Consider the following 19,726-nt stretch of genomic DNA (forward strand, 5'->3'; position numbering starts at 1 on the left):
GTAGGATACCCAGGAAGACCCCACTTTTGACCCAGAGACACTAAAAAGCCAGGCTGGAGTTTGCCAAAACTTACCTGAGAAAGCCAAAAACGTTTTGGAAGAATGTTCTCTGGTCAGATGAGACAAAAGTAGAGCTTTTTGGTAAACTATTCCGCAGTGGGTGCTGGATTTCTTTCCAACAAGACGACACCTTTTCACCAATCTGGTGTCTTACAAGTGTAATCAGTTGATTGCAGTCAGGTGCTGCTTGCTTTTGCAGAAACTTAATTGGTTAAACTGTCTGTGCTAAATTGGTAGGAACAAAATCCAGGACCCACAGCCGGAGGACCGGTTTGGACAACCGTGACACAGAGTTGACATGAAAAAAAAACGAGGCCTTCAAAGAAAAGGACACGGTCCCCACCAGAGGTTGCGCTAGACTTTTTCGTTGTCTGTCATTTTGACTGACAGTGTCCTAAAAATCCGGTCATAATCTATTTTTACCCGTCACATTTTAAAAATGATAATACTGACATATTCAATAGTATTTAGTTTTCATTCATTTTTAATTTTCTGTCCGAACAAGTTTAACAAGAGGCAAACAGACAGCGGAGTGCACCAATCAGCGACGGGCAGACGTGCCGTTAGCAAAGCGACGAGGGCAGGACGAGGGACTTGCGCGCGGAAGTAAACATACGAGGAGAACGGAGTTTATTCAACATGGTTAGCGCGAGACAGACTGTTGTCAATGACTCGTGTCGATGTGTTTTAGCTCATTTAAAACTGAATTTACCGCGGATTGGAACATATTCTCGGCTTTCCCGTTCGCCATCCGTGTTGTTGTAGAGACGACTTTCGGCGCGCAAGAGTGACGTTGTTCATGAAGAACACGTCACGCAAATAAACAAATCTGATTTGTCGATTGATTTTGTACCTACTCGAGAGGCTGTGTCCCAGACTTTTCTCTCAGTGTTTGAAAAATACAGGGAGAATAGTCCGGCCGTGCCAGGCAAACACTCAGTTGCCTTGACATTTTTCCGAGTAAGGCCAACGACGTCATGCATCAAGAGAGACAATAGCTAATTAATATGCTCACTCGCCACCCTGTGGTCTGGGGTGTGAATTGCAACCTGTCAAAATGACGGCTGGACTTCAGTTTTTTACATCACCGTTTTAAAAAAACGGTCAACGACGGAAAATATTCGGTTAACGCGACCCCTGGTCCCCACAGTCAAATATGGCGGAGATTCCCTGATGTTTTGGGGTTGCTTTACTGCCTCTGGCACTGGACTGCTTGACTGTGTGCATGGCATTATGAAGTCTGAAGACCAGCAACAAATTTTGCAGCATAATGTAGGGCCCAGTGTGAGAAAGCTGGGTCTCCTTCAGAGGTCATGGGTCTTCCAGCAGGACAATGACCCAAAACACACTTCAAAAAGATCTGAAAATGGCAATTTGGAGAAGGCACCCTTCAAAACTCAGAGACCTGAAGCAGTTGGCCAAAGAAGAACGGTCTAAAATTCCAGCAAAGCATTGTAAGAAAACTCCTTGATGGATACCAGAAGCGGTTGTTCGCAGTTATTTGGTCTGAAGGTTGTGCTACCTAGTATTAGGCTAAGGGTGCCAATACTTTTGTCCAGCCCATTTTTTGAGTTTTGTGTAAAATGATCATGATTTTTCTTTTGGTCATAATGAATATATTACTACTAGGGGTGTAAAACGATTAACATTTTTAATCGAGTTAATTACAGCTTAAAAATTAAATAATCGTAATTAATCGCAATTAATCACAATTCAAACCATCTATAAAATATTCCATATTTTTCTGTAAATTGTTGTTGTAATGGAAAGATAAGACACAAGATGGATATATACATTCAACATATGGTACATAAGCACTGTATTTCTTGATTATAACAATAAATCAACAAGATGGCATTACCATGATTAACATTCTGTTAAAGCTATCCATGGATAGAAAGACTTGTAGTTCTTAAAAGATAAATGTTAGTACAAGTTATAGAAATTTTATATTAAAACCCCTCTTCTTGTTTTCGTTTTAATAAAATTTGTAAAATTTTCAATCAAAAAATAAACTAGTAGCCCACCATTGTTGATGTCAATAATTACTTACACAATGCTCATGGGTGCTAAAGCCTATAAAATCAGTTGCACCCAAGCGCCAGCAGAGGGCGCCAAAACTCCGAAAAACACAAGCATACATTTCACTGTGCTGTCATTTTAATCTGAGCGGGGCATTTGTGCGTTAATTGCGTCAAATATTTTAACGTGATTAATTTTAAAAAATTAATTAACGCAATAATTTTGACAGCCCTAATTACTACCAAAGCATTTGTAATTGCAATCATTTTCTGGGAGAAATTGAGCATTATATGACAGAATTGCAGGGGTGCGAATACTTTTGGTCAGCAGTGTATAAAAGTCTACCGATATATTGGGCCGATATGCAGACTGTTTTCCAAGATCGGTCATTAGCGGACATGTAGCCAATATAAGAGGCTAACTGTTATGTTCTGTGTTTGGGTGATTTTTATATTTAATTTTTTAAAATCAAGTTCAGTACAGTATATAATATCAGTCGATATAATAGGACAACTTACTGTACGTTCACTGTTTGAGTGATGCTTTGTTAAGTGTGATATTGCACCACCCGGTGGCCAGTGTTACAAATAAGAAAGTGCTTTAAAAAAATGGCAGATTTTTTTTAAAATGGGTTTTGGCATTGGGCCTTTGAAAATCCTATATCAGTCGACCTCTTGTGGGAACCTATGGGTACCTTCAGATACAATTTGCAGTACAAGGTTCAAGATAACGGCACAGCAACACTATAGTATTTCATCATTCTTGCAAACATGTCTTTAACAGATTGCGTGCCATTGACAATAATAGTCGTCCAATTTATTTTAAATGGGAAGGAGGACTAGCTTTGTTTCAGTGCCTTTGACGACGCTAGACGTCCAGTTCCTTTTGACTGGGAGCGAATGAACCCTCCCAGTCAAAAGGAATTGGACAGCGCTGTCAATGGCAGCCAATTCCCATGCATCACTCAGGTACTGTGAATAAATCCTACTTTGCGGTTTTTCACTTTTCGCAGTGGGTTCTGGTCCCCATTAACTGCAAAAAAAAAGAAGCGGGACCACTGTATTGATTCTTGGTAGGAGCATATTATTAACTTACTGGGATTCAAAGTATGGCAATATAGTCACCATATCGATACATGTTTGGTAGGAAATTATTTGTAGGACAAAACACTAACAGAAGTTTTATAGCTCTAGTAGATGAATTTGCTTTATAACTGCTATTTTTTTATAGCCTGTATTACCTGACCTCTAATTTTTTTAAATAGTCAACTGAACACAACACCTGATTTCAAATGCTTGAAAAACACCATTTATGTACAAAGATATTGTTTACATTTTTTAAAAAGGGAAATTCACAGTACATGTTGTTCACTGCAATACTGTCAGTGATTTGTATCAAAACATGAAGTGGTTACTAAAAAGATTTTTTTAAATTAAAATTGCTTAGTAGTTGTTGAGGATCATGCGTTTATGCTGGCCGGGTCAGGACCTGCAGGAGCGCATGATCCGTAGTCCCGCTTGCGCCTACAGGTGACGTCCTTTTCAGCTTCTAGCCGCTTGTAGCGCGTGTGAAAGACGATGACGAAGAGTGCTGTGAAGAAGGTAGTTAGTGCTGCTAGCACCATCATGGATACTGAAAGACAAAACAATTCCAAATAGAAAAAAATCAACTTTTACAGCTTTGAGATGTTTGACCTTTAACAGTTGACAGTACAGTGGACATCTCATCTAGGGCTGCAGCTAACGTTTATTTTAGTAGTTGATTAATCGATGAACTAGTTAGTTCAAATAATCGAGTAATCGGATAAGGAACATAAAAAATTAAAATACCTGATCTGAGCCTCAAACGGTATCACAAAAAAATAACTGATTTAAGAACAATTGGCTAGTTTAAATGCTAGTTTTTTTTGTTTTTGTTTTTTTAAACAATGCTCTTAACAAATGGTGCAAACACATATTTCCCAAAAAACAGCTATATATACCTATAAACTAAATTACGAATGCATTAAAAAAAAAACAAGCTTAAACAAAAACTTAGCTTACGTAGGTCTTAACAGGGAGCAGCTTGATTCAGCCATGTGAAATGAGTTGTCGTATTCACTGTTGCCACAAGAGGACCGTGTATCCACCCAAATCATTAAAACTAAATGTAAACACTTTCAAAACAACAATTGCAACGCCATTTTAACTCAACGAATACTCAAAGCAGCAAAATTCGAATCTTTTTTCAAATCAAATTACTCGAGTTAATCAATCAATTGTTGCAGCACTAACCTAGTCAAAAGTTATCATTAGTATGTGTTGTGGTAGTTAGTAAAAGAGGGAAATTGATATTGAAAATACTTATTGACAGCAATCGGTGTCCGATTTATTTTAACTCGTTTGATCGCCAGTTAAAATGGATTGGACGTCTATTGCCGTCAATGGCGAAAGGGTTAAGCTATGTGACACAACAAGACATTAAAGTTTCTAGCACCCATATTCCAAACCCAACGGGAAATCTGGTGTTTTGGATTGGATGTGAAATTTTTATCGGGTGCACATTTGAGACCTTGGTGCCAAGGGAGTTAATAGGATTCTCCCCAAAATTGGTAAGACTTTTCATGAGACATATGTGATCTAAAGTTATCAAAATGGTGAGTTTCCATTCATGTGCCTGGACGGGGTGCCAAAGTCAACCATTTTTCTGGCAAAACGCCAAATTCAGTAAATGACTAATAAAACTCCCTGATCCAAGGTTCAATCTTTTTCATATGTGGCATGTATGTGAGGTATCTCAGCCTGAACACAACTGCATTAAAATATAAATACCCATTAGGCCAGGTGCCCTTTGTTGGGAACAGAAAATGCCCAATTTTACTTGACAGGGTCCTCCTACAAGGGGAAAAAAATCACGACCTCAAACCTGCATCAGGGGAGCCTTATGATATGTGTTTAGGTGCCTCTTCAAGAGGGTTTTTTTTCTCCTAGGTGTGTGAATGTATTTCTAATCCCCCCCAAAAAGGCAAATTTGGAGCAAGTTAGATTTTTTTTTTGTATTGTCCATTGCAAAATACGTGCGGGCAACATTAATACAGCTAGTCCCCGATTTACCAATAAGTTCCGTTCCTATGCTGGCGACGTGATCCGAATTTCGGAATTAACCCTTTAAGAACCCCACAATAACCTAAGCTGCACAATAGTATGGGTTACCGATAATTATTATTATGACGTCACGCAAATCCCGAAAAAGAAAAAATCTAACTGATAATGCAATTTGATAATTGTATGCTTGATTTAGCCTCCAAATGTGCGCAATCAATGTTGGAACTTACTACTTGTTCACGTTTGGTGTGGAAAAAGTAGCAATTAACTATATTTTTGCGCAGCAACATTTGCACTTGTGTATAATTTGAAATGTATATCTTTTAATAGAATTATCGGTTATTGGCTGGAAGGAAAAGGAAATTGTTGGTTGTCGGTATCGGTTGAAGAATGCTTTGTCGTGCATCACTAAAAATAACCATCCAAAACTCCAAAAGTATTGTATTTTGTTTCATGATGGGGGATACACTGCCCTCTGGTGGCAGCGTTGGGTCTGGCTGGACTGTCTCTTTATGACTGAGGAGCAGACTCGTCTGACATGGACAAAAGGACAGCTGCGCTCTGGTTTGGCCAACATAAGGCTGTAAGTTTTTTCAGCTAATATATGTTTGTGTATACATTTGTAATTAAGTTTACAGCTATAGTTTGTGGAGTTACGTGTGAGCGGTTTAAAATGAGAACTGTAAATACGTTAGCATTTAAGCTAGCGGACTTTTGTTAGGCAAATTAAGCTAATCGACTAAATTTACATATTGATCAGACTAGATGGACATTTGAACACCAGTCGTTTTGAACATAAGTGTACATATGTGTGTTACAGATTAACAAGTTGTCAAAAGTGAAGGAAGTAAAAAGCTTCAAAAAGCACAATTGCCTTCTTTGATGTCTGTAAAGCTGAACCACTTCACGTTTAGTGAGGAACGAACACGTCAAATGACGAGATTCCGGCGTCGTAAAGTTTAATCACGTAAGTCGAGTACGTCGTAACCCGGGGTGAGCCTGTATATGGAACTGGTTGCGTTAAATGCATCATTTTGTATTAAATCGATTAGTGCTGCAATGATTAATCGATTAACTTGAGTATTCGATTAGAAAAAAGAATTCAAATTAAATTTTGCCGCTTCGAGTATTCTTTTTAATTAAAGTGGTGTTGTAATGGTTTGTTTTTGAAAGTGTTTGCAATTAGTTTTATCGAATTGGGTGGATACACTGCCCTCTAGTCTGCCTCACTTTACTTGGCCAAATCCAGCTGCTCCCTGTTAAGACCAACATAAGCTAGGTTTTTGTTGGAGTTAATGTTTATTTATTCGAAATTTAGGTCAAAGGTATATTTAGCCAATTTTTCTGGGAATATGTGCCTGGACCATTTGTTAAGAGCATTGTTTAAAAAAACAAACATTTTATATAATTTTGCTTTTGCTATGTGTAAGATATGCTTGATTGTATGACCATTATACTCTGCGGGTTATACAAGTTTGCTCTCCCACAGCTATTATACTCGCTCTCCCAAGCTGTTATGAAGAATACAGTTTTAGCCCATAATCATGTGCTTACATTTTTATTACCGGCAATTGCTCACATTCTGCTGATAAATACATACACACACATACAGTGGGGAGAACAAGTATTTGATACACTGCCAATGGATTTTCCCATTGGCAGTGTATCAAATACTTGTTCTCCCCACTGTATGTTGATTCATCACACAACGTCTCAGTACTTTTCCACCAAGCTACTTCGAGTGCAAATGTGTGTTCAAAGCAAAGTTATCTTGCTCGCTCAAGAGTGTGACTGTTAATTTAATCAAGAGTGTGACTGTTAAATCAATGACTAGAATAAGGAACTTTGCCCGATTGAGACTGCCATGTCGGACAACAGTGTTGTAACTATATTCCGCCCAGCAACAAGGCCTCAATAAAAGTCAGCAGCACGGGGAGTCCGGAGAGAGACCTCGGTGAGATTCCGATTTGGCACGTTGCGCTCTCCGACTCTCCCCAAAACTGCAGTTTGGTAAAAGTCTACTCTCTGACTCCTGCCTCCTTGTGTCCTGCCTTTTGTCACCTCGCTCTGGGTCAACAGCTAAATTGAAGGTGTTTTAGACCCAACACTATGTAAGTTAGCCGATTGTTTGTTTGTTATACATAGATCCCTTTTTTTTTTTAATACCAGGTATTTTAATTTTTTTATGTTTATCGGATTACTCGATTATTCGAACTAGTTCATCAATTAATCGACTACTGAAATAATCGATGGCTGCAGCCCTAAAATCGATCGAAGGCTCTCAAATCAAATCGTCATAGAATTTCTTGTCATAGTCTAAAGAATCGATGTATTATACTGTCAAGAAGTATCACTGTCTCATAATTTGAAACCCCTCCCAGTCAAAATGGATTGGACGTCTATCTTTGTCAATGGCAGAAGATGAGTTAACAAGGAAGTGGCCCCGAAAATGCCTGCCAAAATGTCTCCGATACGTTACCTTTCCAGCTCTGAGGTGCAACTCCGCACGTCGAGCGTGGCGATTCGGCGAGGGGCGTGGCCACAGACTGGAGTAGGACGGTGTAGCAGATTGAGAAAATTTGTCTGCAAAGACGAAAGAACCTCAGCAGAAGAAAAAATGTGCGAAAAATGTGTGACTTAATTCTGTACCCGGAGATGAAGATGAGCCCTGCCGTGGAAGCTTCTCCCACCGGATAGGAACATTCAACGGAAAGCTCCATGGCCACCGGGTAAATAGAATACCCGAAGAAGCCGAAGAGCGAACACACGATAGCCACGGCGACGTTCTGCCGCTGCATCAGGCACAGCTGAGGAGCATTCCAATTCGGCGTTAGAAGTGTCTGACCTCATCTTAAATAAGAGAGTGGAGCACTTACCACGGAGAAAGCGATGCCCGCCAAGGCGGAAAGGGACATGTTGATCTTGATGGCCTCAATGAAGCGTTTGGTTTTGTCCACGTAGAGCCCCAGGAGAGCGGCGCCCACAATGCCGAAGACGATGAAGAGGGCGCCGCATAGGCCAGCGAAGTCCTGAAGGTAAAGTGATTTCCTCTGAATTGTTTTTGACGTTCACAAAAGCATACAAGCTTAGTTGAGATTTCTGAATGATCTTAAAAATTGCATATTTGAAGTCAAAGTAGCACATTAAAAAAAATCTGGTTTTACTCTGGAAAACAACCCATTTTTGGCAATTTTCAGACACCTTACTATCTAAACTAGCTTCTTAATGAGGCTGCAACAACTAGTCAATTAAATTGGTTAAAATCGATTAATAAATTAGTTGCCAACAAATTTGATAATCAGTTTTTCCCGGCAACTATGAGCAGTCCTGTTTGGTACCTTGTTTGTAATGTGAGGTTGCGCGCGTGCATGCCAGTGATTAGAGCAAGAGAGAGAGACTTCACTGCTACACTCAGGTTGGGTTGCGAATTAATACTAGTAATAATACAAACTGTCCAGAGTTAGATTGTATTTAGTGTTATTAGATCTAGTGCTGCAACGATTAATCGAGTAATTCAATTTAAAAAAAACAAATTCGAATTAAATTTAACTACTTCGACTATTCGCCTAAGTAGTGGCGTTGTAATGGTTTGTCTTGAAAGTGTTTGCATTTACCTTTTGATATGGGTGGATACACTGCTCTCTAGTGGCGGCAGTGAATATGACATAACTCATTTCACATGGCTGAATGCAGCTACTCCTTCTTAAGACCAGCATAAGCTATTTTTTGTTTGAGCTAATTTTTTTTATGCATTCGTAATTAGGTTTATAGGTATATTTAGCCATTTTTTGTGGGAATACAGTATATGTTTGAACCATTTAAGAGCATTGTAAAAAAAAAAAAAAAAAAAATTGGCAAGTTAGCTAGCTTAAATGCTATAAAATGCGATGTAAGTTTTTATAGCATTATTTTGAGCAATCTGTTAAGAGCATTGAGAGAGAAAAAAAAGTTAGCATTTTATAGCATCTAGACTAGCGAACTTTTGCTATGTAAGTTAGCCAATTGTTCTTTTGTTCTACTTAGATGCTCATATTTTTTTTTTTTATACCGTTTGAGGCTCCGCGCAGGTTTTTTAATTTTTTTATGCTCTTTATCCAATTACTCGATTATTTGAACTAACTAGTTCATCGATTAATCGACTACTAAAATAATGGATAGCTGCAGCCCTAGTTAGATCCAGTGTGCCTCCGTCAGAGGTGAGTAAATGAAACCAGTTGCATTGTTTGTTGATTACTACTAAGCACAGAGCACTAAGCTGGTTAGCAATTATGCCAATTAGTTTCTTTAATTGTCCGTTTGTATTGTTTTGAAGAAGCATATTGGTGTTTGAGTTATTGTTAGATCGTAAAGTTGAAAGTAAATTTCTTTTTATAAAGAAACCACACACATAAACCCATTCATATAATAGTTTAGTCTCAACACAAACTCACATTCAAACTGTAAATTGTCATACGAGTGTGCTTTGTAATTGGATTTTGTCTACATTGTTACTTACAACATGCCGAAAACAACTTTGTTAAACTGTGAAGGTAATTGAAAAAAGTGACATTTATACAATTATAAATCGTTAGTTGCAGCTCTGCTTTGGTACAATTGAATGGCAAAATGATAAAAATGGGTTCAAATTAATGGCATGGACATATTGTTTGCAGCAAATTATTTTAGTAGTCGAAAAATCGATGAAGTAGTTCGAATAATCGAGTAATCGGATGAAAAACATAATTAAAATACCTGAGCTGAGCCTCACACGGTATAAAAAAAAAAAAGAGGATCTACTGTAAGTACGACAAAAGAATAATTAGCTAACTTACATAACGGAAGTCCGCTAGCTTAAATGCTATAAAATGCTAACTTTTTTTTTTTTTTTTTTACAATGCTCTTAACAAATGGCTCAAACACATATTTCCACACAAACAAAAAACGGCTAAATATATCCATAAAATATGAATGCATTAAAAAAACATTAGCTCTAGGGCTGCAGCTATCGACTATTTTAGTAGTCGATTAATCGATGAACTAGTTAGTTCGAATTATTGAGTAATCGGATAAGGAACATAAACCTGAGCTGAGCCTCAAACGGTATAAAAAAATAAATAAATGACGATCTATGTACAAAAAAAGAATAATTGGCTAACCTACATAGCAAAAGTCCGCTAGCTTAAATGCTACGGTACGCTACAATTCGTTTTTTTTTTTTTGTTTTTTTTTTTACAATGCTCTCAACAAATGGTCCAGACTCATATTCCCACAAAAAAAAAAAAAAAAAAAACGGCGAAATATACCTGAAAACTAAATTATGAATGCATACAAACATTAGCCCCAAAAAAAATTAGCTTACGTTGGTCATAACAAGGAGCAGTTGGATTCAGCCATGTGAAATGAGGCAGACCAGAGAGCAGTGAATCCACCCTAATCAATAAAACTAAATGTAAACTTTCAAAATAAACCATTACAACGCCACTTTAAATGAATACTTGAAGCAAAAAAATTTAAATCTAATATTTTTTTTTAATCGATTAATCGTTGCAGCACTAATTAGCTTAAACAAAAAAAGCTTATGTTGGTCTAACCAGGGAGCAGCTGGATTCAGCGATGTGAAATGAATTATGTCATATTTACTGTCACCAGTAGATGGCAGTGTATCCACCCAAATCAATCAAACTAAATGCAAACACTTTCAAAACCAACCATTACGACACCACTTTAATTAAACGATTAAACGAATACTCAAAGAAGCAAAATTATCATCTTTTTTTCTAATCAAATTACTCGAGTTAATCGATTAATTGTTGCAGCACTAATACAGTGTAGTTATTTAGAATGTTAGCTAATTAGCTAGTCACGCATAATGTTTGTTCTTTGTTCCTCTGACATCATACCCCTTTCTTTTTCATTGAGCATTTTTTAGCTGATGCCAAAGTACGGTTGTTTCTCTAAACGGCCTTCCTCCCACATCTGATGGGTGATCGTTCAACGTCCAAAGACGCCACCAGGACATTTTGAATGAGCGGGCTCACATTTGTGTATCCCTGTACGCATAGGATCTGGTCCAGCAGCGTGGCGAAGCACGTAAAAACTCCTATGCCAGAGCCGAGGCACAGCAGCAGCAAAACATAGGCTCGGTTCTTCAGTAGCTGTGCGACACAAAACCCGCCAAATTCAGCTTAACGTGACACTAAACTGTCTTGGACGGTAACAAAAGCGCAGAGTGGCACCTCCTTACCAGTTTGACGCCCTTCATGAAGGGTTCGGAGGTCGAGAATTCAGCGCTGGCAGACGGCGGCGTCGGTGGGGCGCTGCTACGTATGCCCACCGTCGCCAGGAAACAGATAAAGCAAGCCGGAACGGCGTAAGCCAACAACTGCAGGAAGCCAGGTGGAAGCTCTGTCAAGTGTTGTTGTGTGTTTTATATATGTGTGTGTGTGTGTGTGTGTGTGTGTGTGTGTGTGTGTGTGTGTGTGTGTGTGTGTGTGTGTGTGTGTGTGTGTGTGTGTGTGTGTGTGTGTGTGTGTGTAATCAACTCACAAGTCTAGGGATTTGACTGGCCTTGTCTGCAATAGCGGGAGACACCACGTTCGCCACCAGAAGTCCCAGCGGGTTGGCTGCAGAGGTAAATACCAAAGAATCAAGTGCGCCGTTCAAGTCAAGTAAACATAATCGTTGTATTGCAATTAGGGGTGTGACAAAATATCGAAATGGTGATACAGTGGGGCAACTAAGTACTTAGTCAACCAACAATTGTGCAAGTTCTCCTACATGAAAAGATTAGAGAGGCCTGTAATAGTCAACATGGGTAAACTTCAACCATGAGAGACAGAATGTGGGGGGGGGGGGGGGGGGGGGGACAGAAAATCACATTGTTTGATTTTTAAAGAATTTATTTCCAAATTAGAGGGGAAAATAAGTATTTGGTCACCTACAAACAAGATTTCTGGTTGTCAAAGAGGTCTAACTTCTAACGAGATCTAATGAGGCTCCACTCATTACCTGTATTAATGGCACCTGTTTTAACTCATTATTGGTATAAAAGACACCTGTCCACAATCTCAGTCAGTCACACTCCAAACTCCACTATGGCCAAGACCAAAGAGCTGTTGAAGGACACCAGAGACAAAATTGTAGACCTGCACCAGGCTGGGAAGACTTAATCTGCATTAGGTAAAACGCTTGGTGTAAAGAAATCAACTGTGGGAGCAATTATTAGAAAATGGAAGACATACAAGACCACTGATAATCTCCCTCTACCTGGGGCTTCATGCAAGATCTCACCCCGTGGCGTCAAAATGATAACAAGAACGGTGAGCAAAAATCCCAGAACCAAACGGGGGGGACCTAGTGAATGACCTACAGAGAGCTGGGACCACAGTAACAAAGGCTACTATCAGTAACACAATGCGCCGCCAAGGACTCAAATCCTGCACTGCCAGACATGTCCCCCTGCTGAAGAAAGTACACGTCCAGGTCCGTCTGCGGTTCGCTAGAGAGCTTTTGGATGATCCAAAATACAAAGTATCACGATATACAGTGGGGCAATTAAGTATTTAGTCAACCACTAATTGTGCAAGTTCTCCCACTTGAAAATATTAGAGAGGCCTGTAATTGTCAACATGGGTAAACCTCAACCATGAAAGACAGAATGTGGGGAAAAAAAAAAAAATCATTTGATTTTTAAAGAATTTATTTGCAAATCATGGTGGAAAATAAGTCTTTGGTCAATACCAAAAGTTCATCTCAATACTTTGTTATGTACCCTTTGTTGGCAATAACGGAGGCCAAACGTTTTCTGTAACTCTTCACAAGCTTTTCGAACACTGTTGCTGGTATTTTGGCCCCTTCCTCCATACAGATCTCCTCTAGAGCAGTGATGTGAGGCTGTCGTTGGGCAACACTTACTTTCAACTCCCTCCACAGATTTTCTATGGGGATGAGATCTGGAGACTGGCTAGGCCACTCCAGGACCTTGAAATGCTTCTTACGAAGCCACTCCTTTGTTGCCCTGGCTGTGTGTTTGGGATCATTGTCATGCTGAAAGACCCGGACACGTCTCATCTTCAATGCCCTTGCTGATGGAAGGAGATTTTCACTCAAAATGTCTCGATACATGGCCCCATTTGTTCTTTCCTTTACACAGTGCAGTCGTCCTGGTCCCTTTGCAGAAAAACAGCCCCAAAGCATGATGTTTCCACCCCCATGCTTCACAGTGGGTATGGTGTTCTTCGGATGCAATTCAGTATTCTTTCTCCTCCAAACACGAGAACCTGTGTTTCTACTAAAAAGTTTTGGTTTCATCTGATCGTAACACATTCTCCCAGTCCTCTTCTGGATCATCCAAAAGCTCTCTAGCGAACCGCAGACGGACCTGGACATGTACTTTCTTAAGCAGGGGGACACTGGCAGTGCAGGATTTGAGTCCCTGGCGGCACATTGTGTTACTGATAGTAGCCTTTTTTACTGTGGTCCCAGTTCTCTGTAGGTAATTCACTAGGTTCCCCCATGTGGTTCTGGGATTTTTGCTCACCGTTCTTGTTATCATTTTGATGCCACGGGGTGAGATCTTGCATGGAGCCCCAGATCAAGGGAGATTATGAGTGGTCTTGTAGGTCTTCCATTTTCTAATGGGATGGCCACGAATGAACGAATGCCACCCTCCCACTTCAAACGGATTGGACGTCTACTAGTGATAAACTCTCTCCAATTCACAGCAGAATCTTGTTTTTTCTGTTTATTAGTTGTTTTTAGGATATCCCAGAATGATTTCCTGACCAATGCATCGCCATACCGTCAGATCATCGTTATCGCGAGCTTTGCATCGCAAATCGTATCGTGAGATACCAAGAGGTTCCCACTCCTAATTGCAATTTTACGAACATCGTTTTTATCGTGAGCCTATCGGGAGGGTAAAAAGCTCACCCATGGAGCCCATCATGTTAGCTGTGGCCCGCTGGTGGTCTGGGAACCACAGCGCCGCCATCTTGGTGGGCGTAAAAATGATGAGCGGCTGCGCTAGCGCCGCCAGCGTTTGGCCCGCCATCACCAACTCGTAAGGGATCTTGAAGTCATCGGGCGGACCTCCGCAGATGCGCATGACGGCACCGAGCATGTTCAGCCACGCGCCCAGGACGATCTGAGTACAAACAAAACGATTTTCAGGGAAGTTTCAAGAAATTAGGTTGTGTATCGTGATTTACGGGAGACTAATCAAACATTACCGTGGCGCGCAGGCCGACAGTGTCCAGCATCCAGGTTGTGCCGACGCTGAGCGGAATTGACACCACCATGTAGACCACCGACAACCAGTTAATGTTGGCCAAGGTGACCTTCAGGTACTCGGCAGATTGGTCCGCCACTGGTGCAAAGGTTAGCCATAGCTGGGAAACATAAATTCAAAAGATGGATGACGATACAGTGGCATAAAAACTAAGGTTGTTCCGATCATGTTTTTTTGCTCCCGATCGTTTTAGTTTGAGTATCTGCCGATCCCGATATTCCCCGATCCGATTGCTTTTTTTTTTTTTGCTCCCGATTCAATTCCAATCATTCCCGATAATTTTTCCCGATCATATACATTTTGGTAATGCATTAAGAAAAAAATGAATAAAACTCAGACGAATATACACATTCAACATACAGTACATAAGTACTGTATTTGTTTATTATGACAATAAATCCTCAAGATGGAATTTACATTATTAACATTTTTTCTGTTCGAGGGATCTACGGATAGAAAGACTTGTAATTCTTAAAGGATAAATGTGACTTTATATATTGTGACTAAATATTTCCATCTAGTGTATTTGTTGAGCTTTCAGTAAATGATACTATAGCCATTTAACTGTTCTGCCTAAATGCATGATGGGAAGTGCAACCATGACTGCGCGTAGTGGTACCAATTGATATCTCTTCTCTGCGTTCAGAAATAACATAGGGTGTTAAGAAAAAGATCAATTACTACTTTTCTTCCCCACATTGCTTCCCCACGATATTTCTAATCGCTGGGAGAGGGATTGTAAGGCTTTAGACAATTAAAAAAAAAAGACTCCAAAGGCTGCCAAAATTCACTCCACTCATTTCACGCTGCATTTTAGCTCTATATATAGGTAAAACGGCACCATTACAGATTGAACACGACAATGCGTGAGTGGGTCATGCAGCGCATGCGTCAATTGCGTTAAATATTTTAACGTGATAAATTTTTTTAAAAATTACTTACCACCGTTAACGGGATAAATTTGATAACCCTACCTTAAGCCAAAACTAAAGACTCTAGATGAGTGTAACATATTATGTCTGTAACGTTAAATACAATTAGAAAACGATTTAATTAAAGAATATACATATACTTTAAAAAAAAGGCGTGTCCGATATTTTTTTGCCGATTCCTATACTTTGAAAATGACGTGATCGGACCCGATCGATCGGGACATCTCTCTCTCATAAAAAGGTATCTGAACCTTTTAGAATGTCTCAAACTTCTGCATAAAATCGCCATCAAATGTGATCTGATCTTTGTTAAAATCACACAGATGATAAAACTGTCTGCTTTAACTAAAACCATCGAAACATTTACAGGTTTTCATATTTCGATGAAGATTGTATGCAAAAAATGACAGAAGGGGGGAAAAATAAGTAAGTGAACCATCACATTTAATATTTTGTGGCCTCCCCCTTAGGCAGTAATAACTTCAACCAGACGCTTCTTGTAGCTGCAGATCAGTCTGTCTACAAAACTGCTGCAGTTCAGTCAGATTCCAGGAATGTCTGGTATGAATCGCTGTCTTTAGGTCATGCCACAGCATCTCAATGGGGTTCAAGTCTGGATTTTGACTTGGCCACTCCAGAATATGTATTTTGTTCTTCTGAAACCATTCTGAAGTTGAGTTACTTCTGTGTTTTGGATCATTGTCTTGTTGCAGCATCCATCCTCTTTTAAGCTTCAACTGTCTGACAGACAGCCTCAGGTTTTTCTACAAAACATCCTGATAAACTTTTGAATTCATTCTTCCATTAATGATTGTGAATTGTCCAGACCCTGAGGTAGCAAAACAGCCCCAAATCATGATGCTCCCTCCACCATGCTTCACGGTGGGGATAACGTGTTGATGTTGGTGAGCTGTTCCATTTTTCCTCCACGCATAACGTTGTGTGTTACTCCCAAACAATTCAACTTTGGTTTCATCAGTCCACAAAATATTTTGCCAAAACTTCTGTGGAGTGTCCAAGTGTCTTTTTGTGAACATTAAACAGGTAACAATTTTTTTAGACAGCAGTGGCTTCCTCCGTGGAGTCCTCCTATGGACACCATTCTTGGCCATAGTTTTACATATAGTTGATGTGTACAGAGATATTGGACTGTGCCAGTGATTTCTGTAAGTCTTTAGCAGACACTCCAGGCTTCTTTTTTTTTAACCTCTCTGAGTATTCTGCGCTGAACTCTTGGCATCATCTTTGGTGGACGGCCACTCCTTGGGAGAGAAGCAACATTGCCAAACTCTCTCCATTTGCAGACAACTTCTCTGACTGTCGATTGATGAACATCCAGACTTTTAGAGATGGCTTTGTATCCTTTCCCAGCTTTATACAAATCAACAATCCTTGATGGCAGGTCTTCAGACAGCTCTTTTGACCGAGCCATGATGCACATCAGACAATGCTTCTCATGAAGACAATTCTTACCAGGTGTGTGTTTTATAGTGGGCAGGGCAGTTTTAAACCACTCATCAGTGATTAGGAACACACCTGACTTAAATTGTTTGGTAAAAATGGTTTCAATTGCTTCTTAAGTCTCCTTAGGCAGAGGGTTCACATACTTTATTTCCCCCCCTTCTGTCATTGTTTGCATGCTAGCCTCATTAAAATATGAAAACCTATAAATGGATGGTTTTAGTTAAAGCAGACACTGTTTTTACATCTGTGTGATTTTAACAAAGATCAGGTCGGGTTTGCACTGTTTTTTGTTGTTGGTTGTTGTGTAGGATTTTCCGCCTATTTTTTATGCTTTTCATGTTTTTTTCCCAGGTTTGTGTGGTATTCGTGTTTTTTGCAGTTTTTTGATTTAGTCAGTTTTGCTTTTTTTGTTTGTTTTTTGCAGTTTGCAATTTCCCCCCCTCTGTTTTCAGTCTTTTTTTTCTGCGTTTTTCATGTTTGTTTTTTTTTTTACTTTTTTTTTTTGGGGGGGGGGGGGGGCTTTAATTTTTATTTTCCACAATTTTCACGATGTTTTGCAAGTCCTTCCAGTTTAAATGATTTTGAAGACTATCGATCCGTAATGGGCAATGAGTTAATTTTGGGTTACTTTTTTAAAAATTTTATTTTGAAGGTAATTTCAGCCTTTTTTCTGTTTTTTTGTGTGACTCCACATCTTGGGTTTCACTTCCTGTACATTTTGGATCATTGTTGAATTTGGCGCTTTTCCGGGTCACTTCCTCTTGATACCTTTTTTTTTTTTTTTTTTTTTTTTTTACATTGGGAATGAATGGGGCCAATGAAAATGAATAGTTTTTGGTAAAATTTGCTGCGCAAAAAAAAAAAAAAAAAAAACTGGTGCGTCTTGTTTTACTCATTTTTTTTTCTTGTTAATTGAAACAATATAGTCAAACTTTCTGAACGGCACCGTCACATACGAAAACCGGTTCCGTAGGTTCCATCACGAGACGGGCGGTCATGTGATCACAAAAGAGGAAGTACCAATACAGTAATGTGCTTAGAAATATTAATATTTTAATCACCGTCCGTTAAATGGCAAATGCGAACCAACTGCAATTCATTATTTAATTAAAAAAAAATAATAATAAAAATGCTCAGCGTCGTAAGACTTTGTAATTTTAAAATAACTTTATTTAAAAGATAACTGACTTGACTTGAAACACGTTCTTAGCGAAATTTATCAGTATAATTATTCGATAAAGTTTAGCATTTAACTCGGAAACGAGTGTATTTTGCAAGACATTATTATCTAATCTGAGCAGTGGCTGATAGCTCGCTCACCGTGGCATTGGAGCAGTTCAGCAGGCACAGTACCAGGAGGACCAGCCATCTCCTCTTGTACACTTTAAATTGAAGCAGCTTCTTGAGTTCCTCGTTCGGAGAAGAATCCGCCACCAGCGGTGACGAGTCGTTGGAGACGTCATTTTGCTCGACTTCGCCGTTCTCCATCGTTGACAGAACACCGGCTAAAAAGCTAACTCAGACGCGACATGGTGCTGGGCTCCAACTTTCATTATTTCCCCAATGTTTAAAAAGAAGACACGTCACGCGTGAAGGACAAAGTTCACAGGCATTAGATTGTTTTGTCAAGCTAACCAGCAACTTTAAACCCGCGGTGAAGACGAGAAAAACAAGATAATCGACATTAAAAGAAATTCTTGTTCGATCTAATGTATCGACTGTTCCGAAGATCTTCTATTTCCAGAGGAGGATGCGCCACTCGGCTGTGTTCAGGAAGCACCAACATCTGGCGAGATTTACGCAAACTCAAGTCTTTTACTTTTTATTAGGGCTGTCAAATGATTAAAATTTTTAATCGAGTTAATTACAGCTTAAAAATTAATTAATCGCAATTCAAACCATTTATAAAATATGTCATATTTTTCTGTAAATTATTGTTGGAATGGAAAGATAAGACGGATATATACATTCAACATACGGTACATAAGTACTGTACTTGTTAGTAGTAGTTATAGAAATTTTATATTATTTATATTTTATACTATATTATTTTATATTTAAATTCATATTCCATATTAAAACCCCTCTTAATGTTTTCATTTTATTAAAATTGGTAAATTTTTTAATCAAAAAATAAACTAGTAGCTCACCATTGCTGATGTCGGTAATTACACAATGCTCATGGGTGCTTAAGCCCATAAAATCAGTCGCACCCAAGCGCCAGAAGAGGGCGACAAAACTCCAAAAAACACAAGTAACAATGCACTCAATGCACTGTGCTGTCATTTTAATCTGTTTGAGCGGGGCATCTGCGTTAATTGCGTCAAATATTTTTACGTGATTAATTTAAAAAATGAATCACCGCCCGTTAACGCGATAATTTTGACAGCCCTACTTTTTATCGATTGATTTTTTAAAATTCTAAACCACTGTAACTTTATTCTGTTTGAACATTAACCCATCTCAGGGTAAGTAACGATTTTTTTTTTGTAAAAATAAGTAACCTTGTAAAAAGACAACAATACAGCGGTACCTCAATTTACGAGATTAATTGGTTCTGGAAGTAATTTCTTAACTTGAAAATTCTGTAAGTAAAGACGCGTTTTCAATGTAAATGCCCTAATCCGTTCCAAGCCCCAAAAATTCAGACAAATCTTTTATGATGCATCAAAATACATGTTAAAGCAATACTAGGTAACTTTTCAACCTTTATAAAATATTTTCATAACATTTGTGATAAGATCTTACCTCTTTTATATTTTGAGGCTGTCTGTATCGCTTTCAGCGGCACTAATTAACTTTGAGGAGGGTGGCAGGAACCCTGCCACACACAAAAAAAAAATACAAATGTGCTATCTGCTATACAGCATACATCACTTCCTCCTTCCCTATTCATT

The 19,726-nt window shown here is 39.0% G+C and overlaps 1 protein-coding gene across 2 annotated transcripts; it reads right to left on the reverse strand.

The window, feature by feature from the left end:
- Nucleotides 1-3,027: 3,027 nt before the first annotated feature.
- slc49a3 (solute carrier family 49 member 3) lies at nt 3,028-18,590 on the reverse strand. 2 transcript variants are annotated; one of them, XM_057850410.1, is made up of 10 exons: nt 18,150-18,590; nt 14,375-14,533; nt 14,076-14,289; nt 11,691-11,767; nt 11,389-11,526; nt 11,183-11,299; nt 8,042-8,194; nt 7,815-7,972; nt 7,645-7,748; nt 3,030-3,714 (listed from the first exon to the last, which is right to left on the reverse strand). In XM_057850410.1, the coding sequence occupies exons 1-10, from the start codon at nt 18,315-18,317 to the stop codon at nt 3,542-3,544; spliced, it is 1,461 nt and encodes a 486-aa protein (XP_057706393.1). In that variant the 5' UTR covers nt 18,318-18,590; the 3' UTR covers nt 3,030-3,541. The 2 variants fall into 2 exon arrangements, with proteins under 2 accessions (XP_057706394.1, XP_057706393.1); XM_057850411.1 differs by lacking the exon at nt 11,183-11,299 and having other exon boundaries at nt 3,028-3,714.
- Nucleotides 18,591-19,726: the final 1,136 nt, after the last annotated feature.

This window comes from Corythoichthys intestinalis, chromosome 11 (assembly GCF_030265065.1).
Source record: "Corythoichthys intestinalis isolate RoL2023-P3 chromosome 11, ASM3026506v1, whole genome shotgun sequence".
Classification (NCBI taxonomy): domain Eukaryota; kingdom Metazoa; phylum Chordata; class Actinopteri; order Syngnathiformes; family Syngnathidae; genus Corythoichthys; species Corythoichthys intestinalis.